Consider the following 25,035-nt stretch of genomic DNA (forward strand, 5'->3'; position numbering starts at 1 on the left):
TTAGTATAGAAAAGCCTATTGCTGATTGTTTACTCTGTGTTACTGTACACCTGTGCCATGTTATTAAGTTATACTTCCCATCCATTAAACCCAACCTATCTGTTAAATATACCTCTATACTTAGCTGGCCTACTTCAGTTTATTAGGTTGGGAGTATACTCCTTAATAAACATAAAGACAGTCAGCATACTATTAGTCTACAGCAATTTACTGCTGTCTGGCTATAGTGCAACTACAAGTTCCATAGTAATAAAAAACACAGACTGTAATGAGCTTGATATAATAAATAAAATTGATAAAAAGTAATCAAATGAGTCGAAACGGGGGTGTCAATCCCCAAAAATAATGGATAATAAAGAGGAGCGATAGAAAGGTCGCCAACAAAACCTACATAACAATGACCAAGGATATGGAGGTGAGAATGTATGTAAACAAAATATTTATTAAGAAGCACTAAATGCAATGCAGGAATAAGTACAGTACATGTATAAAAAATACACAGAGATAAATAACAGCGAAAAGATACCTAGTGGAGTAAAAATATAATAATGAATAAAGTTCCGGATGTATATATTTTCCGGCTATTCATGCACCTTGATATTAGTAATTAAACTTAGAATGGGTGGCCAACCCATTTTTCGTACCTGTTTTACACCTCTAAAGTTCACACATTATTGCAGCATTTCGATTGTGGATAACATCTGAGGTTACATATACATCCAGCAGGGGGGTCTCCCCAGAAGAGCCACTACACTTTATTGGAGGATATTGAATTATACTACATTAATGCAATGAGGTAACTCTATATATGACAACCACTTTCTAACTTTTTATATTGAACTAAGGTTTTTTCATTTTTTTATGCTACACAGCATTTTGTGACTTTGGAGTTTGTATGAGCTGGCCAACCATTCCAAGTTTAATTACTAATTTCAAGGTGCATGAGTACCCGGGAAATATATTATACATTCGGAACTTTATTCATTATTATATTTTTACTCCACTAGGTATCTTTTCACTGTTATTTATCACTGAATATTTTTTATACATGTAGTTTATTTATTCCTGCATTGCATTTAGTGCCTCTTAATAAATATTTTGTTTACATACATTCTCTCCGCCATATTCTTGGTCAATGCTATGTAATTTTTGTTGGCGCTTCTTTCTATCTCTCCACTCGTAGTTCCATGACAGTTTTGTTGGCGCTTCTTTCTATCTCTCCACTTGTAGTTCCATGACAGTTTTGTTGGTGCACCTTTCTATCTCTCCACTTGAAGTTCCATGACAGTTAAGGAGCAACAGGTGTCCTCTGGTCCATAAATTATACAAATTCATTCAGTATAAGTCATGGGTCTGATTTATAATGACAGCTGAAGGTTTATTCAATGATGACATAAAAAACAAAAAATATTTTTCTACTACTGTTCTATGACACTGTTACGCTTAGCATCAGATGAATGAAGAATTATAATAAACCTATATAGCAGTGAATGATATAGTTCACTTTGGGAGATAACTGTGTAAAGTCTTTTGTGTTGTAGTACAGAAATTGGTCTGCAGGTGGAACTGCCCATCACTTGACAATAGGATATCTGTCAGACTTCGGTGAGGTACACATTACAGTGTTTTAAGCCAATTATCGGGTCAATCAGACGATAAACGACTGATTGGCCCGACATCATTGTGGTGTGTACCCTGGAACGATGAACGATAATAGCTCCAAAGCACATGAAATCTGTGACCAGGATTTTCAAACTGACTTGAAAATCTCATTCAGTAATGGAACGATGTTGTTCCAATTCTGCAGGGTGTCCACACTCACGATCAGGATCTCCACAGAGTCTTGGCGGTATATTTACTAAACTGCGGGTTTGAAAACGTGGAGATATTGTCTATTGCAACCAATCAGATTCTAGTTATGATTTATTTAGTACATTCTACAAAATGGTAACTAGAATCTGACTGGTCGCTATAGGCATCATCTCCACTTTTTCAAACCCGCAGTTTAGTAAATATACCCCATGATCTTTTCAGCCAATGGTTATGACAGACGAAGAGCACAGACCTAAAAGTAAATCTTGTAAAACGTGTATAGTGTGTACACACGATTTGGCATTCTGATTGGGACTTTTTTTTTTTGCAATCATTATAGATAACATATTGTTCGAAAATTTCTGTAGTGTGTACCTAACCCCCCCCCCCCCTCTGAATACAATATTTCATGGATATTACAAGTGGTGCGATGCGGTCAACTTTGCCAGCCCGTGCCTGATCATCACCATTTATTTTTATAGCACCACTAATTCCGCAGCGCTGTCCAGAGAACTCACTCACATCAGACCCTGCCCCATTGAAGCTTACAGTCTAGATTCCCTAACATACAGACATACAAACACACACGTTCCGTTACGCGCCTGTATCTTCCAGAATACCATGTTCACCATAGCGATCAATGGTCCCTATTGCAAGCTGACAGCTTCTCAAATGTGGCTATAAAAGTCACAAGTGTTTAAGCCCTTGTTTGTTAAAGTGTAGGCATTAGGAGATGAGTAAGGTAACTATTATCTTTATGAATTAGACCTGATTAAAGACCAGACTACTTTGTTTTTAGGGAAAGATTTCAGTGTTTAAAGGTTAAAATTTTAGGGAGAAGCTATTCTGCTCTGAGTCAAATCAACAGATATATTGAATGCAGTTAAGTAACATTCTGAATGTTGCTCTCACTTTCACCTTAGTATTGGGCGGAATTAGCCATTCAAATTTGTCTTTTGTCTTTTTTTTTTGCCATTGACTGGCATTTTCCACACTTTGTAAAGCTGATCCAATTTAAATGTACACACGTCTTAAATGTCTTAAGCTTCAAATTACATTTTTGCGTCACCTGACAATCCACAAAACTTTTCCAAATGTGTTTTGTGGATATTAGGCAGCGCAAGTGACTAAATTGGTCCACATATTAGTTCTAGATGTACAATGAAACCCTCATTTGATGGAACATAAGACAAAAGGCTAAAACCGCCCCAAACGTCAGGTAAAACAAGGGGGGGGGGGGGAACACACAGGGCAATCTGCAACCGAGCATATTGGATTATATTGTTAAACAGTTTGTTCCAACATGCAAACTGTCTACAGATGGTGGACTTTCAAGGAAAAAACAGATCTCTACAGAAAATAAAATGTTAACTTGAGAAAAACAATCAGAGAGCATATCCAGTACGATATACTATATGAGCAGTATTTTGTAACTTGTGCAATAACACACTACAACATGTTGCCTTTGGGTGAATTTGGTGCAAAATGTGGAAAAAGAGAATATAAATTAATATACAAATTGGTGTTTGATGGTCTTGAGACGAAACGTAAGTTCCAGGAAGAGGGAGAATCAGGGAAGGTAAAATGGGTGTTTGACTGTATTTTGAACAAGAAACTATTATTTTCTGCTGCCCTTGTTGTAACAGTAAAAATATATAGAATTCTATTTACAACAAAAGCTTATTATCACTGTGACAGTTAATCGTGACAGGCATGAGGTGCTGTGGTGGGACGGAAAAAACACTGTGGGGATCAAAGGACACACACTGGCAAATGGATGCGGAGACTGGTTCACTGCACAACGCACCCCAGATACCTCTGTATACTGGGAACCCTGGGAAATGTGTCTGGCTAACTTCAAGGCCTCAATTCGCATGGCTGCAAACTCTAACTCCTCCTGCTCCGGGAAGAGGACAAGTCAGAGAGAAAAGTATGTAATAATCATACAAGACAAACAGAGGAGAGATCTCGCAGACAGAGCAGGTTCGCTGGCAGAAAAACCGACATGAGCAGTGCAGGGAGGACAGCCAGGAGGAAGACGAGTTTAGAGAAAGGAGATTGACAGAAGGATAATGGAGAAACACACATTTACCAACTCTCCCGGAATGTCCAGGAGACTCCCGAAATTCGGTTTAGTCTCACGGAGTACCGGGAGAGCTGGCGATTCTCCCGCATCTGGCCCATTTGCTCACTTCAATACAATTAGAGCCGGAATGTACGGGCAAAGGGCGGGGCTTCGCAATTTCCGTCATTTTGGCCCTGCCCCCAGTGATGTAATGCTTGTCTGCCGCAAACCGTAAAGCCCCGCCCCCAGCCAACAGAAGGTTGGCAAGTATGGAGAAACATTATAAAGAAACGATGTACAATTGAGAAGTGAAACACTGAGCACTCCAGCTATGGCTGAACGATATGTCCCATGATGCTTAGCTTGCTGCTGGTTGGCTAGGCATCATGGGACATATAATTCAGCCACAGTTAAAGAGCCAAAAGTTGCTTATCCCACTTTTAGAATACAGTTAATTTAGAGATGAACAGACAAACCTGTAGCTTCTGTGCAAACGCTTGTGGGTTTTTCTCCGCTAAATCCGGTTCCAGGTAACTCAGCTGGTCACAGAGCGCCGTGTGGTGTGAAATACGAGACAGCAGAGTCTCCGCGGCCAAGTACTCATCGTCAGGAGAGCCCTGCATCACAGGCAGAATCACACATGATGCGCACATGTAGTTATATGACAATATTAAACACAATCATTAATAGACTTCAAACAACAAATGGAAACTCATAGACTGACTCAGATATAGAACAGCCGTCTCTATTTTACATTTTATGCTAAGTGTCCTTTATAATCCAATCTCTCCAAAACAGCCAAGTACTATGCAGCAACTTGCATAATATATTTATAATATATAAGCATAGAGCCCCGTAAAGGTAATAGGTGACATCTATGAAAACAGGTGAGGAGGAAAAGATGCTGTAACTGATATCAACCAATCAAATACTAATTTTGTACTAGTTAAGAAAATGACAACAAATATCTGGCTTTGGTGCATTTTAATGTGTACCGGTTTTCATAACCAGCTTCCAGTGACATCAGTCACATATCAAATTACGTATTGCTTAGACAACCTGCAGCACTGTAGCTGTTGTGGAACTACTAGTCCCAACATACCCTGTGACTATCTGGCATTGCATGCTGGGACTTGTAGTTCTGCAGACTGCCCACTTCTGCCACAGCGTATTCATGGTTAATTTCAGAATCACAAACTTAGCTGCAGATGAAGTCATTAGGTATTTCTGATAATATGAATTACTGTTGTTCTCCAAAAGAAATATGGTTTCTTTTAGTAGCCTACAAATTAAACACGTATCCAGATAAACAATTACAGAACACGCTCTAACCTTGTATGTTACCACAAGCCCCAGGGAATACTTATCAAGTGCACATCAAAGACCAGCACAAGTGTTTATGAAATGTGTTGGACTTATTGCATTTCCTTAAGCTGGAAAGCAGAATTGATTTGTCTCCAGGAAGAATAAATTAAATGGAAGACATAGGAAAGAAATGCCAGGAGTTAATGTAATGTTTCTTATTAAGTGCAGCAAAATAAAAGAGAACCATTTATACTATATAAATCGCAGTTTCTCACCAGTCTTCCACTGTGAGTGACGTGTTAACCTGCTCTATAAATAGTAAGATGAATGTAAATACATTGCTTCCTTACCAGCTCCATTTTGCCGCTCCCCAGCACCCCCGGATCATCTTCTCTTTGCCGCAACCTCTCCAGGGGCTGGTGCCTGGTATCCTGCATCATGGGTGGAGATCTTGGGATGGGCAACTGTCCAGAGCACAAATTAGGTTCCATCCCCTCAAAGCTTGAGCTAGCGAGAGACCATAAACCATGAATGAATAAACACTACAACTGTCTGCCTGGTCCCACAACTTGCCTCCATCATACATGACAGGACGATCGGCTTCTCATGACAAATATCAGCATTACTTACTCTGTTCCTGGAGTGCACGAATCTGAAAACTTGACCAGTGTGTTTCCTGGGCTATCCTGCGATGCTTCAAACATGAGGTACATGGACTGTGTCTGGGTTACGTCACGGAGCTAAGGAGACATTACAACAGCACGATGGGAGTGAGACAATCTTTGTAGGCTGCTGTCACAAGCCGCACACACCCAGAACATAATTCTTTGTACATCAATCAGTTTATATTTCAATGACATGAGAGTCAGAGCATAGTCAGTCCCACAAGAGGCCTGGATTAAGCATAATGTAACTATGGTATGAGGCAGGTTTATAGCATGGAGAGAGCACTCATTACTTCCTCTTTTTTATATTTAGACTATACAAGGACATATTGTCTATCATTGATTTCCATACCTGTGTTCTGGAGCCTTAGCACACTTAAAGAGGAAACACCATTGTTAAATTATTCCAGATATTGAGACACTGAGACCACAGATACATTGTGGTTGCACCCATGTCAGTGGCACAAATATCTGTAGATGTAACAGGGCAGGACAGGGCAGAGTCAGGCAGGGAATATGTCTAGAGTGCTGGTAGCTCCTAACTTCTGAGAGTCATTTCTATCAATGTCAATGGTAACACCTGCTGGATCCTAAATTTGATTGACTGGTTCCTGAATTGTAAATTATTAGTTAGGATGATATTTCTTTTCATGAAGAAATGTCATATAACAGCCCATTGTGACATTCTGTGCAGTCCACCATATATGTAATGTAACAATCAGCCTATTTTAATTACCGTAATAACTGCAATGGACATATCAAAAGGTGCAAACTAGTCAAGTATCTCTATCGTGGCGTTTATACTGTGAACATTGGCAGACCGCTAACCAAAAACCCTTATTAAGTACATGTCAGTAGTATGATTTGAGCTCCCTTAGGAGTTTACAGAGAGTAAAATATGTCATTCAAGTGCAGGCCATATATAATGTGGTATATAATGTATATGCAATATATGGGGGGGAATTCAATTAGCCGCGTTACTGCCGAAAGTAACACCGCCTGTGCTCTATTACCGTTAATACGGTAATTTTAACCCGGATTTCTGCTCGCAGCTCCCTGAGCAAAAATCAGCTTTAAAAATGACTATACTACGGTAATAGTGCACAGGCCGCGTTACTTTCGGCAATAACGCGGGTAAATGAATTCCCTTCATAATGTTGAAAAATATCGCCCACTGTGACAACTCTGATATTAAAGAGCACTGCAAGAAAAGTAGACCCCATTAAGCCTCACAAAACAATCACTGAGCCACGTGAGCCAATACCAGACCTACTTTCTATATTCTACATGTTCTCCATTGCCAGCAATGTCCTATTATAGATTACTGGGAGAGGCTCACATGGGAAGGGAAGTATGTTCATATGTGTCTCACAGACTACAGTATACAATACAAACATTTTTGGGATGATATCAATTTGATATATTTCACATATCCTTTTTAACAGTGAGCATGCAGAATACCCCCAACATGGCAGTCCTCCTGCTACTTCTTTACTCTCTCTTCTCATGTGTCATGTGACAACTGAGCTAGGCTTACCGGAGAGCACTTCCCAGTTTTCTCCATGTATTCTATGCTGAAGGAGTTCCCATACTCTAGATCTGAAAACAAGAATATTAGATTAACCCAGATGAATGACACACACTTTGCTCTCCACACATGCACTGTGTACACACGAGAACTGGCTGCACACTCAGCACTTTCAGCCTTCGTTAACCTGCCTTGAATCTTAACTTTATATACATACTGTACTGTATTTAGACCGGCACATATTCAGAGTAGCTATTATCATCCTATACTTATATATGGCTGGTTATATTGCTAGGGCTGCCACCATCAGTTTTACTCTCTTACTCACTCCTACTAACACATACAATGTGATTTCAATATCATATTCTGCATTGTAAATAGAGTAAAAGTCATAAAGTAAGTTAACACTCAACACGGCAATGCACTATGTAATTATCACACCATACACATTATACCTTGTACTGTTGTTAAACTATGATGTAAAGCCATTGTCTGCTATCTTTAGGAGCATTAATTACTAAGGTGTGTGTTCAGAGACATAGGGGCTAGACTGATATTCACATGTTACATTACTATTTAGCTGAAAGGCTTTTTATTGCTTCTTATAAAGGTGCAGGTCAGTGAAAGTGTGGCAAAAAGTAAACATGTAACAATTATTAATATATCTAAAAAATAGAAGAGGGAAAATAAACAACCGTAGCATTTTTTCGCAAATTTTGGTTTTTGAGACAAACATCTTCCTCTAGACGTGGAGGCGTGGAATGAAAAGCTCAGAAACAAATTAACTAATGTCACAATAAATTAATCAATGGAATGACGTCAAGGGCTATATTATGGGTATACGTGGACGGAGAGAGAATGTGAGCTCAACAGGTCCACACCTTTAGAAAAAGGTCATAACAACTACTGAGTGCAAGAATGTGGTTGTTATGTATGAAATGTTAACTGATAAACCCATGGAAAAGAAAGCAAGATTGATAGTGAGACCTACCTTCAGTGTACAGACTGTGTAGTTGGTTAATAGTGTAAAGAATGACAAGATCAAATATTTCCAATCTTTAAAACCTATATCTGTCCCTGCAAATTCGGGTCACCTGGTAACTATGGGCCTGAGTCATTATGGAGAGCAAAGCAAAAAAAAAAGGAGTAACTCTGCACCTTTGCATAACCACGTTGCATTGGAGGGGGAGGTAAATTTAAAATGTGGGGACTGATTTATAGTTGGATAGAGCATGTCCTACATTAACTTTAAATTTCAATGCAAAAATAAAGCTACCTAGTATTTGTGTGCTACATGAAAAAGCAGCCAGTGTTTAACTTGTATGCAAAATAATAAACTAATTTGCATCCCCTGCATTGTAACATGGTTTGTCCAGGATCAAATTTACTCATTTTTTTGCCTTGCTCTCCTTAATGACTCGGACCCTATGTGTTTGCTGTATTAACAACCACAAATACTGTAAGTGGCAATGATGGAGATGCACAGCAGTACGTGCAGGAAGGAGGTGACATACCCTCGGAGGCTGGGAGGAACTGGTTCTCGTTGACAAAGCTGGTCAGGTCGGAGGGCTGGGGATAGTCTTGCTTCTCTGGTTCCAGGTCCACGGCCATGCATGTCCATTTCTGGCTGCTGACGGAGGAGGCCAGCTTTTCCTCATCTGTAGCATGTTCTTCTGAGACTATCACAGGAGGGGCGTCTGATTTGGAAAGTAACGTTAGCTCCTGAAAGAAGATGTGCCCACATTTAACTAATGTTTCATGATGCGATATTCACATGATCACAAATTCTGCAACTCAATTCTATAGTAACTGAATTAGTGAAACCAAATACAAATTAGAGTGATGAGACAGACTTAGCAGGTGTTCTACTAGTTTAAAAAGAAAGATGGCTGCTGCACTTTAGCCTTGAAAGCACAGCAATTACACCATGTCTCGGTGCTGTTACCCACTGTCACGGAGATAATTCCATTTAGTGGTGCTTTGGTTACATAAATATGGTCTGCATGTGTAGCAAACATTTATCAGACACTGAGAGCCACGGTCCGTCCATAGACGTACAATAGAACACTGTTGAATATGTTCCATAGAGATCTATTGGAAGTTCTGTGGAGGCCTCTAAATGTACTACAGTAAAAACAAGCACAATTTCGAGCAAGGTAGATCTCAGAGTCAGGTAACGGGGGTTGGGAGGGGGCAGGTGGGGTTATTTCCTTCACCTGTATATGGGGGCATATATAATTCCCAAAAGTTCCACTAAGGGGTATATTTACTAAACTGCGAGTTTGAAAAAGTGGAGATGTTGCCTATAGCAACCAATCAGATTCTAGTTATCAGTTATTTTGAACATTCTACAAAATTACAGCTTAAATCTGATTGGTTGCTATAGGCAACATCTCCACTTTTTCAAACCCGCAGTTTAGTAAATAAACCCCTAAAGGTAAAGATGTTCTTTAAGTACACCAATGTGATTCTATGAGGAGGGACAGGTCCACAAAGGACCGGTTAACCCAAAAGTAATTTTTTCCCCCCCATATTTTAATTACCTATTTCTTATTTTGGGTTTTAACGGAAATATTATTATTCTTGAAATCTAATGAAGTTTACTATGTTTCTGCATTGTTAATGACCTGGGTAGGAAACCATGTCCCAGTGAAAATTAAAAATCCTAAAGTATAATGTAGTATCCTGAACTATGTATCCAAGAATACGATCTTGTTACTAGAAATATTCATATCAAATATAATTTGGTAATGTACCCCTATTGTAACACAGAAGAATATTAGAAGTCTTGTAAGGATGACTTGTACTGTGTTATGTTATAGTAAGGGGGTGCATTATTCCTTACAATACACAAGTTTTACATTTCAACAAGTAGCTTGTATGAGATGATTGACACATCCAGGTGGGTGTTACCCTCACTGACTGTTACACGTTCTATCACGGAACACTCTACAAATTAGTGTGACAATTAATCTGCCATAAGTGACAGAGATTAACTACAACTTTCATCACCTGTTTGCACATCTTAGGTGCCCAATGTATACTAGCCGCAGAATAATGTTAAATCAAACCAATATAACTGTAAACTAAATAAATACTTTGAAATAAAGACATTCCAGGTGTCCCCCTATTTTCCTGAGTTAAGTAATACATGAATCAGGATAGAACAAGTAATTAATTAGACAAATTTTGAAATGTTTAATTTAAAGTGGCCCTGTCACCTACACACAGTGGGCCTGATATATTAAGGAAAAGAAAGCAAAAAAAGGAGTAACTTTTCACCTTGGCAAAACCATGTTGCAAAGATTTATAATTGGGGAAGGGCATGTCCTAGATCAAATTAAAATGTCAGTGTAAAAATAAAGCTATCAAGTATTTGTGTCCTACATGAAAAAACAGCATAGTATAATAAACTAATTTGCAACCCTCGAATTACAACATGATTTTGCCAAGGTACAAAGTTATGCAACTTGTCAATTTGCTAGGAACCATTACTGAAGCACTGCCTGACTAGTATTTACAAGGCCTCATGTTTTTAAGGTGGCGATTGAACTGATGGGCTACATTCTTGTGAATTTTGACTCCACCCACAAAATGGCTGCCTCCATGGTTTGTAGTTGACAGGGCCAATTTGATCGAGGGGTTGAGTCCAAATGGTAAAGTAGCCAGTGTTTTAAATCAACTTTTTTTTGTACCTTAGTTAGCATATTGTGCACTGTTCTGAGTAAACGATCAAATTCATGACAGAGCAAAATAAGCACTCGTTTGCAAGGCACCAAGATCTCATAATTTCCCCAGCATACGTCTGTAAATGCCATAAATAAAATAATTCTTATACAGTACTGCTCAGAAACAAAGCATTCAGAGGCAGCCGTTTAATCCATACAAACCTCAGAGCCATTTTCAGTGACTGGGGAACGCTTTGGTGATTTCTTCACCCTAAATGTGTCACTGAAACAAAAGAAGAACATAAATAACGTGGATACGAGAAACTGAGCTGGCACCATAGCTCTATGTGAAACTGCTATTAATCATTTCTCTCTATTTCTAGAGACTTGATGCCATAAAGATGAAATGACAGACTTTTCAGCACCATTTTGTCGTAGTTCAGGCTCAAGTCAAGGAAACTTTTTAAACTGACAGAGGAGTTCTGTGACAAAATTCCATATCATCACTCACTCAAATAACAAAAATGAAGAAAACTTAAACACATTTCCCCATGCCACTAAGGGGTATATTTACTAAACTGCGAGTTTGAAAAAGTGGAGATGCCTATAGCAACCAATCAGATTTAAGCTGTCATTTTGTAGAATGTACAAAATAAAATATAACTAGAATCTGATTGGTTGCTATAGGCCTTATAGCAACCAATCAGATTCTAGGTATCATTTATTTTGAACATTCTACAAAATGACAGCTTAAATCTGATTGGTTGCTATAGGCAACATCTCCACTTTTTCAAACCCGCAGTTTAGTAAATATACCCCTAAATGTTTCCTGTGTACCAAACAGCCTTCAAAATACAAAAACAAAACAAATTAATAGCGGTAAACAAGCATTAGACCCTGAACATCCAGCAGAGGGGACACGCTGCTGTGGGGGAGGATGGGCAGCCTCCTCCCCTCATATCTTTGAGCCATACAGAGAACACTTGGCTACATAACACATATTCACAAGCATGCCATCAGCTATAGCGTAGGTTTGGCAGGTGAACAGCGACATACCAGGATTGGCAGAGGAGACAATAGGAATATGACAGGTCAAGGAGAAAGACAAATACAGGCTGAATGAACGAGCAGCAGGGAGACACAGAAAAAGATTGGTGTGAAGTTACTTACAAGAGAGAACAGACAGACACGACATCTTCAACCATCCTATAGACACAGAGACAAAGAGACAGACAGACAGGAGGCTGTGTACGCACTGTGATTCGCACCACAAGAGTTATGTGCACACAAACACTTATTAACATACATCAGGAAGAAACTTCACAACAGTCTGCCCAGAAGACTAAACAAATCCTCCCACACAACCCTGGAAACTGGCTCTGTGACTGCCTTAATGAAAAGTGCAATTATAGGAAAGCTATATGTGTTCAGGGAGGTGTATAGGTTTATCATGCACTGTTCCCAATAGGCAACGAGAATTCTTATCCTATCGGAATATTCTCCAACTGATTATAAGATGATCTGCAATCATTTTATTTTTCTGTTGTCTTGTGATGAACTGTTCTGCAGACTCCTGCAACTAAGTGAAACACTAATGTTGGACATTAATGGATATTTTCCCATACGGCCACCCACGTGTGTGGATGATCTGACAGAGATCCTGTCGCTCAGATCTCAGGCCAAGTGGCAAGATTACAAGTGTGTACAGTTTAACAGTAGTACTGGATATTAGCCATACTCTATAGTAGGGAACAGGGAAGAGAGGGGGGCGAGAGCTCAGACTACCATCTCCTCAAAGTGAATTGTGAGACATCAGCTGAAATCTTTGGAAATAAAACATTATGATGTTATAACCGAAAATATTCCATATTCATTAAGAAGGTAAATAACCAATTAGAAGTCGCTCATCAGAGTTTACGCTTTATGGGCCTGATTCACTAAGGAAAGTAAATGCTGATATATGCAGTATTTCAGCGCGTGCTCAGAACTGGACCATACGCCAGTGAACGCAGCAATGTTCAATTCATCTTCGGAAGCAAAGGACATTTTCTACAGCCTATGATATCATTGGCGGAACGAGGACTGAGAGTATGCGCGTAATCTATGTACGGTAAGGGCGTGCAAAGCTAAAGCGCACGCTGCAGCGTCTGATTCAAACTGGGCATCTCAAAGGTACGTGTTTCTCTGTTGTATCACTTGCACCAGCTACAGATCGGGTGTAAGTGCCGAGTACTAGTCATGACGGTCGCATATATGCTAGAAAAAGTGTTTGTAATCAAGAGCAACTGTAAAAATGCATTTTTTGTACAGTGGACATTCATAATATCCTCATAAATGTATTTTACAGGGGGAAAATGAAAAAGAAAACTTTTTTTTTTTTTATATAATGTCTTTTCACTAATGACTACATTCTTAACAGCTGACTATAATATCATTTTTTTTTGGACTTTATATTTCACATATGTATAGGACGTATCCTGCAGTGTATTGTCTGGTAGATCAGAGCGGACCCATATTCAACAACAGACATATCTTCAGATCCACTCTTAGTTGAATACGGACATGCATATGCCCGATTTACATGCATTTAAAAAAGCAACAACGCAATTTACGCTCGTTATGCGTGCCTTAATGAATCAGGCCCTATGTGTCTATGATCAGTGCAGTGGATATGTGGTATTCAAGTTAATGGTCTTTGGATAGTTACCTATTCACAACAGATGGACAGCCTGTGGCTTTTCTACGTATGTGCTGAAATCTCCAGCACACAACTTGAGAAGTTAATATAACTTTAATATAATAAATGCTATTTTTCCACTAGAATATTTTGCAATTCATCTTATTATCAGTTGGGAAATAGTATTTTTATTTTGTGTGGAGTTGCATGTAACAAGAGTTCCACCCTGAAAGGCTGCATGGAGAGTATGCTGTTCAGTGAGACCCTACAAATCATATATTTGTCATATTTACATTCCCCAGATCATTCAGTTTAGAGTAAACAGTGCTCATATGTGTTCTCTATTTTCCCAGTCATGTTTTTTTTCCTCCTGGATAACTATGAAAGATTATTTTCAGAGAATTCAGACTACTGATTCACTCAAACAACAATACCTATGAAAAAAATCAAGTGTTTTTTAATGTAAATCACAGTGGCAGGTGTGAAAGGACCTCTCGGGTCCTCAGCAATAATGGTAATAATGATATGTGAAGACCCCGGATAAAGGCCAAGGACATAGGATAATGGATGATGACATTGTGAGTACTTGCACCAGCGAAATTTGATAAGAAGAACCCATAAGTGACATGAAGAGAACTATCTAGCTTTGTTAGAAGATTTATATTTACTCAGGAAAATATCAATCATATGTTTCTATCCTATAACCAGATCAAACGCTTTTTCATGTATAAATGTAGCCCACTAATAAATGAGCACAGCTCAGTTCCAACTTGACATTGGCATGTCTTTGTCTTGATTACTTATCTCCTGGTTAACCAGCATCTTATCTCACTGATATCTGAAGGGACTTGATAAAGGAGAGGTAAATTTACCCTAACACAGGCTATAAGTAGAATGTTGGCATTTACCATTTCCCTTGTTTATTTACTTCAGGCTGCTATTAATGATTTGTGATTCTAAACTACCATGGGAACCACAGTCTTGTGATGCAGTGAGCAGAGAGGCTTTGGAACATCCCTTTGAGCTTTGTCTGCACTATGACATCCTCCTCTAAAAAAGCTAAGGAGTTGGCTCAGTTGGTTATAGCACCAACAGAAAAGCATTGACACTCGGAGGCTTGCTGGAGTTCCTGGTAAGAAACTCAGTGGCCACTACCTGAACAAGTTACTTGTGACCCAAGTTGCACTTTTATACAATAGCGGGATTCCTCTTACTAATTACACAGTGTTTAATAAAAAGTTGGTACATTAAAAAAATACTTAATAAAAATAATAATCTGTCAGTTATGTCTTTTTTAGGCTAAGGAATGTTCCTTTAGTTTTTTGCCCTGCAGTCATATAAATGAAAGCATCATATTTGCACCGTTGTCTTCCGTAAGATTGTATTTTTAAAGATTACAAAACCTGGACTGCAAATATGACATAAATCCTATAGGAATTAAAGGGTATATAGCCTGTGATGGTGTTTTCTGGATCATGGATTAACAACAGTAGATGAACTTGTGTCACTTACGTCTTCAAAGGAGTCTTCTTCTTCTTAGCTGGCTTATTGCTTTCTCCGTTCTGCTCAACGCCTGTCGGTATCTCAAAGGAAGCTGGTGTTTTTGCAGGAGACTCTGATCTGTGGGCAGTGGGTTTACACGGTTCAGGAGGTTCTTGAGCTGACGATGGTGGATCTGGCATTCTCCCACTGGAAGAGAAGGGGTTAAAGTTGGGGTCATCCCATTGATCCATATTGTATGTGTAGGATCCTTTGGAAATGGGAACATCATCAGAATCAGTAGGAATAGGACTGGGAGGTCCAGGAGGAGCGTCAGGTTTTTCAACAGCTTTTTTGGGCTTGGGTTTCCGTAGTGGCATTTTGCCTGAGGGTTTCTTGCCTTTCCTTGCAGGAGGCTGCCCCTCGCGTGCCTCCTCGGAATAATCGAACTCCAGCCTCACTGCTTGTCCAATCACTGCAGGAGTTTCCAGTACTTCAGGGCCACTTGGGGCCACTTCAAGCTTCTGGTGGGTAGGTATCGGTGGGGACAGCCTTCCAGTTTCCTGTGCAGGACAATGGTCAATGGGAAGAACACTGATACCACTATCAAGCTGGGGCTCCACGGAGGATAATTCTGAGGATGATATGGATGAGATTTGCTGTTCCCCTACCAATGGCAAGTCTGCATCTGTCTGGGGAGGGGATGGACCTGGTTGTCCCTGCAAATTAGTGTCCACTTCCGCTTCCTGTGACTCTCCTGATAATGCCTCACTAGTGTCTTTAGGGCTAACAGCTTCAGTCTGTTTTTTAATACTTCCAGCCTTCTTCTTCAAAGATGCTGGCCGTGCCTTCTTTGTCCTGCGTAAAGTGCTACAGGCACTATCCGATCCTCCGTGACTGCTAAGGATGTCTTCAAGTTGGAAGTCTGCGGCTTGCAAGCTAAGGGAGCGGGACAGAGTATTACGGCTGACAGGTACAGAGTCTGTGGATCTGCGGCGGGTTTTGGCCGGAGCTTCTGAAGAACTGGAATTGGCTTCTGCCAACTCAGCATTTACCAAGTCCAAGTTGTATGTGCCACTACTTGCTATGGGCTTGTCCTCATCAAATACCACAGAAAATGAGCGAGAGGGCTGACGGAAAGGAGAATCAGGAAGATCCTCTGAGATGGTCACATCAGTTGCTTGTGTGCTCTCCAAACTGGGCACCAAATCTGAACAAAGGAAAAGATATACATCAGTTATATTTCTCAAGGTTACCTGTTTTTCTGCTATATATTTTGCTCCAGCTAAAGGACTGATCAGTAGTGATGACAGTCTCATATGCATGCTATAACATGTGTTTGCAATCATGTGCAACTGTAAACATGCATTTTATGCTCAGTAGACACTAGCAACATCCTAATAAATGTATTTCACGGGAAAATAAATTTAAAAAAACGTGTTTTTTAAAAAAAAAAACCTGTTTTATCATTAATGCCTAAATTATTAACAGGTGACATTAATTCAATAAAAACAACATTCTGTGCGTTCTTTGGTGATTTTATAATCCACATTGGACGTATCCTGCAGCTTCTTGTGTAGTAGAGTGCAGCAGACCTGTCCCCCTGTTTCAACAGCACACGTATCTTGAGATCCGTGCCTTAATAAATTCGAGAGTACGCAAAACCTAACTACATGTGTATAATACTAAACGCAGGTTGCGCTCAGACTGCGTGCCTTGATAAATCAGGCCCTGTGTGTTTAATCTAAAACAAGCACCAAATAAATATTAATATTTTTCAATAACATTATTATTTCATCCAGTATACGGCATTTTCTAGAATTCAGAGTGCATGTTATCTCAGAGAAGTTTTTGGGGAACTGATCATTTGCGCCTTCCTGGTTTACCTGGTTCTTCAGGTTTGGGTGGAAGTTGGGGAGTCTCTTCCTCCTGTCGTTGCTGTGGCTGCTGTTCTTGAACCTCTGGAAGGGTAGGGATGGGGACTGGAGGTGCTGACTTTACTGGAGTTGTGGACTCTGGAGTCTCGAAGGCTTCTTCCGAATCTGAGCTCCTGCACACAAGATAGATATTATTATAAGGACAACATGAATAGCGGCACAAGCCTGGTCCTGTCTAAATTCAATAAGGAATACTACAGAGGGAGGAGGAAAAATAAAGGGCACAAAAGAGGAGGACAATTTAAAGAAGGACAGGCAGATGGTCAAAAAAGAAAGGATACAACATGCAACCGATACAAAACTTAATCCATTATTTCAAGGACTGAAAATTGTAAGAGAAGATAAACCGGAATGAAGTACAGGTGACATGTAAATGATTATTTTCCAATCATCATTTCTTTACATTTTACGTTTCTTTCTTTACCACCATTGTTAAGATAACTGGAATATGAACATATATCATGCTCATTAGTAGACTCTATCCAAGGGCTGATGCATTGAGTGTTACATCTCCCACACTCCATGGATATTCCTCATCTTGGGCCTGATTCATTAAGGATCTTAACTTAAGAAACTTCTTATTTCAGTCTCCTGGACAAAACCATGTTACAATGCAAGGGGTGCAAATTAGTATTCTGTTTTGCACATAAGTTAAATACTGACTGTTTTTTCATGTAACACACAAATACTTGATAGCTTATTTGTACACTGAAATTTAAAGTTGATATTTGTGTGCTACATGAAAAACAATCAGTATTTAACTTATGTGCAAAACAGAAAACTAATTTGCACCCCTTGCATTGTAACATGGTTTTGTCCAGGAGACTGAAATAAGAAGTTTCTGAAGTTAAGATCCTTAATGAATCAGACCCCTTATAACTTTAAGTGTTTCAGTATTGAAGGAGTCCTATAACGTAAAATTTTGGTGTGCTTTTATTGAACTAACAGATGATTGATAGATTGGCCTTTCAGCTCCTGTAGATATTAAAACCATTTCAATGTGAAAATCATGCAAGACAAACCTATTGAGAGGGTTAAAGGAAAATGTATGTAAGCAGTAAAAATATGACTTGGGGCTTTAAGTCAGTCTCCACATCAGCATTAATACACAGGAATGCATTCTACTTCTCTGAGCAATAGTAAAACATTAGCCACAGACTACTGTGGCAAAGGGACAAATTGCCATGTAAAATGTATATATTGCTTGCCTGTCTTTTGAACCAAACACATCAACGCTATTATGGTGCCCTTGTTTTATTCAGCAAGTGTATTATAAACATTGTGAAAGGTAGCCATCTTGTGAATGGCATCTATCACTCCACTCAGAAACCACTGACATCATTGAGGCACATCTTACTAAGTTACTGGTTCCTGGTGAATTGATAGCTTCTATACTCATTGATTTAATGATTTGATAGCGGCACTCATATGAATATTTTAACTAACACCAATGACCACGTATGACCTTAACCCAGTGAAGGGCAGACAGCCTTATATAACAGGAATGTTTGCATGTTACTGCGTGTTTACTGGTATGCTCTACTCACTGCTCTAGGTGTGGATAAAATAATTTGGGACTAAGGAGTGCTACTATTTGCAAGGCACTGAATAAACGGAAGCAAAAATTATTTTGCAATGAATAGAGGCAATTACAGACATACAGGCTTGCATGACATATCCTAGACTTACAGCTCAGTAACATCAGACAGGCCCTGGAGCGAACATACACACTGTAAGATGACAATGATGTTTATCTAAAGTTTTATGTACAAGGGCATACGTTATAGTGGCTTCCTCTGCCAGCTAATTTAATATAATCTCACTTTGGATGATGCAACCTGTACGTCTGTGGTTCTGGAATGCTGGCATTACAATGTTCCATTAAGTATTGTATAAAAAATTTCATATAAGTAAATTGTGCTAGAATGATATCCACTCAGACGCCATCTGATTCATTCCAGATCAACACCGATAGTAACTTCAAGGAAACAGCAGGAGATAAAACATATGTGCGGGAAAGCAATGCACATACACAAGGTTTTGATATTACGACAAGCCGTGAGAATGAAATAAACGAAATATAATCCAGACAAGTTGCCGTATCAGAAAAGTAGGTGATAAATCAGAAGGCCCAACATGTGGCAGGTTACAAAATAAAATGAGATAAACATTTTCTATACTCCAGCTGTTGCTGGCTCGGCATCATGGGAAATGTAGTTCAACAGCAGCGGGAGTGCTAAATGAGGTTAAATCATTATATAACAACAAAGGCTATATAAATAATAATGGTATTAATACTTAATAAACACTAAGAAAATTGTAAAAGACTTTAAAATGTACTCATTACCTATATAGAGTGAATACTGCCTATTAGTTCACTAAGAGCCAGTGGCATTGATGAGGCATGAGGCACTTGTGTAGATGTCACTGGGGTTTAATGAAACAACATGAAATTCACACTGAAAATGAAACCTATTGCAGGTTTACTGTTTGTTTCTAGGTGACAAGATGCAGCACAAGGGAGCGAAGGCATCCACAGGTACTACATATAAGGCTGCCATTTCTAGTTTTCTTGAGATAACTATTTCTTCAAGCAAGGCATACAGATGCTGACGTCTAGTTCTCATACTGCTGAAGGTACTGGGGTGATAACCCAAGGGGTACCCTGCATAGTCCCTTATTTTATCCACTCCAGCAGGTCGGAAAGGAAGCTTAGTGGTTACTGAGGGAAGTTAAACATTCCCGCAATCAACAATCAGGCAAAGCAGCAACGGGAGAAAGGTCAATTAACAGGCTGAGGTCAGATCAGGGAGAGGTCAATGAGTGTAACAAACAGGCTACTCGGTACACAGAATAGGGACACAATAGGAATGCACAACCTGTAAGTGATTAGCTGCATGCCTGTGCTCATATGAGTAAAGATTATAAAGCAACAGAATGTAAACACATGAGTAACAAGACGGCAGATACAATGGGGAAGATTCAACTGGCCATGATGTGTCGTCGGACAGCGCTGCGATGTCCAGTTGCGCACACTGCCGACCAATACGGTAAAGAATAGAGGTGTGAGGAAAAACGAGCTGGGATTCCATCGTCAACATCGACGTGATGTGTCTCCGTGGACTGTTCCGCAGACACATTGAGCTGAACTGAATCGCCCTCAAACAGGAGCAAGTAAGAAGGTTATATAATGAAGCGTGTATGCAAAAGACTCAGGGGCATATTTAATAAAGCACGATAGTGCTTTTAACGGGTCATTAAGGTCCCACAGTGTCCTCCGCAAATTTATTAAGGGGGCATCGCAGCAGATATCATGGATATCTGCTGCTTTGCATTCCTCTTCGTTTTTGGGAGCAGTCACCATTCAACAGAATGGTGACTGCTCCTGGCCGCAATCTAACAAGTCCCGAAAAAACATTTTTTTTGGGAACTTGTCATGTTAATGTACGCCAGCTGCAGCTGGCGTACATCATCCGAATTGAAGAAATCTAATGCTGTCAGCTCTGCTCCGAAGAGCAGAGCTGTACAGCGCATGTGTGGAGGGATCACATGATCCCTCCCTGTCACTCAGCGTCTCTCTCTCTGCAACGATAGAGGGGATCTGTGTGCGCATGTCCAGTTCTTGGAACTGGACATGCGCAATTGAAGAGTGAAGAGAAGACCCGAAGACAGCGCTTCCGAAGAGGGGGGTAAGTATGATTTTTTTTTATCACTGAAACAGCAGTTTTTCGGAACTGCTGTTTCTGTGCAGGGCTGTACATAAATGTGAGAAGTAGTTCAATCCTTATCATTGCGATAAGGATTGAAAACTACTTTTCACTTTATGTGAATATTGATAAATGTGCCCCTCAGAGGCCGGAGTTTAGCAGGTGGTATTCCTTACCTAAGAATGGATATGTTACCTTTATCTCAGTAACTGACCTTTCTTCAGGTGTATTTGATATATTTGATACATGGCATGTATTACCATAATAATTTATGCTGCTGGTTCAATGATTTATTAACAGTTATTTATATAACGCCTACATATTGTGCAGTGCTTTATAGACAATATTTATTCATTCACATCAGTCCCTGCCCCAGCGGAGCTTACACTCTATATTCCCAACCATACAGACGCGCACACACACAGGTTACAGAAGCTAATTAACCTACCAGTATGGTCCCCTCGTTACAACTCTGCTTCGCTGGGCAAGTCTGTGCTGATATGCGCATGTACCAGCTGTCTAGTACGCGCACAGTGGAAATGAAAGAATGAAAACCCTCAAGCTTGGATTTTCAGTTTCACTTGGTGGACAAAATAAATGAATACATTGTGGGGAAAAACAGATTGTACACACACACATACTTTAAAATCGTCTAATTCTTCTATGATTTTCGTCTGTATCTCTGTTACACCTATTTAATACATTAAAGGTACATCGCAGCAGATATCATTGATATCTGCTGCTTTGCACTCCTGATCGTTTTTGCGAGCAGTCACCATTCAACAGAATGGTGACTGCTCCTGGCCGCAATCTAACAAGTCCCGAAAAAAAAATTTCGGGAATTTGTTGTGTTAATGTACAGCTGAAGCTGGCGTACATCATAGGAAATGCTGGTAAAAGTTGTGCTCTTCGGTATGTCCAGCTCTGCTCCGGAGAGCAGAGCTGGACAGCGCATGGGCAGGGAGTGATCTTGTGATCCCTCCCTGTCACAGCCTCAAGTTCTCTGGTCGGCACATGCGCAGTAGCATGAAGAAGATAAAGTAAGCCGAAGAGGAGGAGATCGGGATACAGCGCAACGGAAGAGGCAGTGGTGAGTATGGGTTTTTTTTATCACAGAAACAGCAGTTTTTCGGAACTGCTGTTTGTGTTCCATTTTTAATAAATTTGAGAAATACATCAATCCTTATCCATGCGATAAGGATTGATAAGTATTTCTCGTTTTGTCCGATAAATGATAAATGTGCCCCTTAATGAGGGATTTTTCCTTCTGGTACATGAATTAGTATAGTAAGTTATTTGTAGTATTCATATAATGTTACTGTTTTCACATTAATGTGGTTAGCACAGTATACTAACATACTATTGACATTGTGGTAGCATACTCTTCATAACATCAGTTTTGGAAATATATTTCAGGTATTTTATAAATAGACAATAAAAAGTATTCACCCCTTTGACATTTTTCACGTTTTATTTTGTTACATCATGGAATTACAATTGATTTATTCTGGAATTCTTAACACTGATCAATACAAATACTCTGTGATGTCACTTGAATAATCACAAATAAAAAGCAGACAAAGATTGATTACTTGTGTATTCAACCCACTGTTTTAATACTTTGCATGTTTAACTGTAATTCCAGTGGATAAATGTATGAATCTGCCCATTCTGCAGGTCGATAAATATCTGCGACTTTGCCAGGAAAATTTAAAGTGGTAAAACCTTTAAAGGCAAACTTGCAAAAAGCGCATTTACCCCCAGGTGTCTATTTTGGTAAGTCTCTACCAGCATTGCACATATGGGGCCTGATTCATTAAGGAGGGCAAAGCAAAAAAAAAAAAAAGAAGTAAATTTGCTCCTGGACAAACCATGTTACAATGCAAGGGGTGAAAATAAGTTTCTTATTTTGCTCATAAGATAAACACTGGCTGTTTTTTCATGTAGCACACACATACTTGATAGCTTTATTTATACACTGAGCTTTAAAGTTGATCCAGGACATGCCCTACCCCAATTATAAATATGTCTCCATGTTTTAAATTTACCACTGCGTCCAATGCAACATGGTTTTGCCAAGGTGTAAATGTACTCCTTTTTTTTGCTTTGCTCTCCCTAATGAATCAGACCCATCGAGTCAGTAATGTTCACCTATTCTTCTTTGCTATATTGCTCAAATTCCATCAGTTTGGATGGGAACCGCTGGTGACCAGCAATTATCAAATCATTGTCACTGGGGCTGAGGTCTTTGACTTGGCCACTTCATGACATTGATTTTTTTGGGTATTTAAGTCACTCTGGTGACCTCCCTAACAAGGGCCCTTCTCGCATAGACGCTCAGCCTGTTCTAGCCAAACTCACGGTTGTGCCAAATTCTCTCCATTTATTTAGTAATGGATTTTACAGTCCTCCAGGGGGTATTAAACGTCTTTGAAATCTTCTTATATTCCCCATTTTTTGTTTCTTTTCAATAACCTTTTCTTGGGTTTACTTCGAATTCCATCTGATGTAGCTCATTTTGTAAATACACTAACCAGCTGTTGGACCTCTCAAACACAGCTGTATTTATTAAAAATAATAATAAAAACTTTAATTAAATACAAGTGGACTCTAAGTCAATTAATTATATGACTTATGGTAATAGTGTGTGGGCCGCGTTACTCATCAATTGAATTCCCCCCCTTAGAGTTGTTGTTTTTTATTCAACAGAGTATTGAGCTGTTGTTGATCAGTGGCATAAATTCCTGAATAAATCTATATATACATAAAAAAATATGTGAAAAAAAAATACAAAGTGACAAAGATACAATTTTTTTTATAGCCTAATAAACTTATATATTATTCAGAGTTATTTACATGAATTTTGTAAGCACAAGCTACCAGACTTGGGGGCGCCCTGATGCAGGGTCATACTAAAGTCAGCACCTGTCTCCAGCTCTAAGGACTTGGGTAACTGGGGAAAGCAGCAGACATAACAATAGTCTTAAGGGGAAATTTACCAAGCTGCGAGTTTAAAAAAAAAAATGGAGATGTTGCCTATGGCAACCAATCAGATTCTAGTTACCATTTATTTAGTACATTCTATAAAATGACATTTAGGGGTAAATGTATCAAGCTGAGTTTCCCGGCGTGTTTGAAAAGTGGAGATGTTGCCTATAGCAACCAATCAGGTTCTAGCAGTAATTTTGTAAAATGTACTAAATAAATGATAGCTACAATCTGATTGGTTTTTTAAACCCGCCGGAAAACTTTCAGCTTAATATATTTACCACTAGGGGGTAAATGTATTATGGTCCGTTTTTTTCAACTCGCCGGAAATCGGCAAATTTACAGCTAAAATTTAAAGCGGCGCTGGCTTGTAAATGCAAACTTGCCTTTACAAACCAGCGCCGCTTGAAACTTTAGCTGTAAACTTGCCGATTTCCGGCGAGTTGAAAAAAAACGGACCATAATACATTTACCCCTAGATGTCATTTTGCAGAATGCACTAAATATTATTATTATTATTATTATTATCGTTTATTTGTTAGGCGCCACAAGGTTTCCGCAGCGCCGTACATAGTACAAACAGTAGACTATACAGGATAAGACAGTACAGAACAATAAACACAAAGTACCAGTACTTCAGAAACTCCAGGCAGGCAGATACAGTAGAGACGGAGTGGAAGAACAGGTATGGAGACAGGAGGGAAGATGGGCCCTGCTCATATGAGCTTACATCCTAAGGGAGGGTAAACAGAATCAGGTACATAAGGGAGCCAGTGAAGCAACGGGGAGAGAGAAAGGGGGCAGGGGAGAACTAGAAGAGGTGAGAGGTTTAGTGGATGGTTGGTAGGCCTCAAGGAACAGGTGAGTTTTAAGAGCCCGCTTGAAGGAGCACAGATTGGGTGAGAGACGAATGGAGCGAGGGAGGTCGTTCCAGTGAAGGGGGGCAGCACCAGAGAAGTCTTGGATTCTAGAGTGGGAAGAGGTGATCAGAGTGGAGGAGAGGCGGCGATCATTGGCTGAGCGCAGGGAGCGGGCAGAAGTGTGAATGGAGAGGAGGTTAGAGATGTAAGGGGCAGTAGACTAAGAGAGAGCCTTGTAAGTGGTGGTGAGGAGTTTGAAAAGGATTCTGTAGGGGAAGGGGAGCCAGTGTAAGGAAAGACAGAGAGGGGAGGCAGAAGATCAGCGGCGTGAGAGGAAGATGAGT

The 25,035-nt window shown here is 39.6% G+C and overlaps 1 protein-coding gene across 5 annotated transcripts in view; it reads right to left on the reverse strand.

Moving 5' to 3' along the window:
• TACC2 (transforming acidic coiled-coil containing protein 2) overlaps window positions 1-25,035 on the reverse strand; it is a 115,004-nt gene that overhangs the window by 13,360 nt on the left and 76,609 nt on the right. For 2 of the 5 annotated variants that reach the window (XM_075216288.1, XM_075216289.1), the window contains exons 7-16: window positions 17,086-17,249; window positions 15,233-16,409; window positions 12,214-12,249; window positions 11,266-11,326; window positions 8,890-9,097; window positions 7,385-7,446; window positions 5,813-5,922; window positions 5,533-5,689; window positions 4,354-4,494; window positions 3,620-3,709 (exon numbers count right to left, since the gene is read on the reverse strand). In XM_075216288.1, the coding sequence (XP_075072389.1) occupies window positions 3,620-3,709; window positions 4,354-4,494; window positions 5,533-5,689; window positions 5,813-5,922; window positions 7,385-7,446; window positions 8,890-9,097; window positions 11,266-11,326; window positions 12,214-12,249; window positions 15,233-16,409; window positions 17,086-17,249 (2,206 nt within the window). The remainder of the gene's footprint in view (window positions 1-3,619; window positions 3,710-4,353; window positions 4,495-5,532; window positions 5,690-5,812; window positions 5,923-7,384; window positions 7,447-8,889; window positions 9,098-11,265; window positions 11,327-12,213; window positions 12,250-15,232; window positions 16,410-17,085; window positions 17,250-25,035) is intronic. The other 3 variants (XM_075216290.1, XM_075216291.1, XM_075216292.1) reach the window with 3 other exon arrangements.

The sequence above is a fragment of the Mixophyes fleayi genome, chromosome 6, assembly GCF_038048845.1.
Source record: "Mixophyes fleayi isolate aMixFle1 chromosome 6, aMixFle1.hap1, whole genome shotgun sequence".
Lineage (NCBI taxonomy): Eukaryota > Metazoa > Chordata > Amphibia > Anura > Limnodynastidae > Mixophyes > Mixophyes fleayi.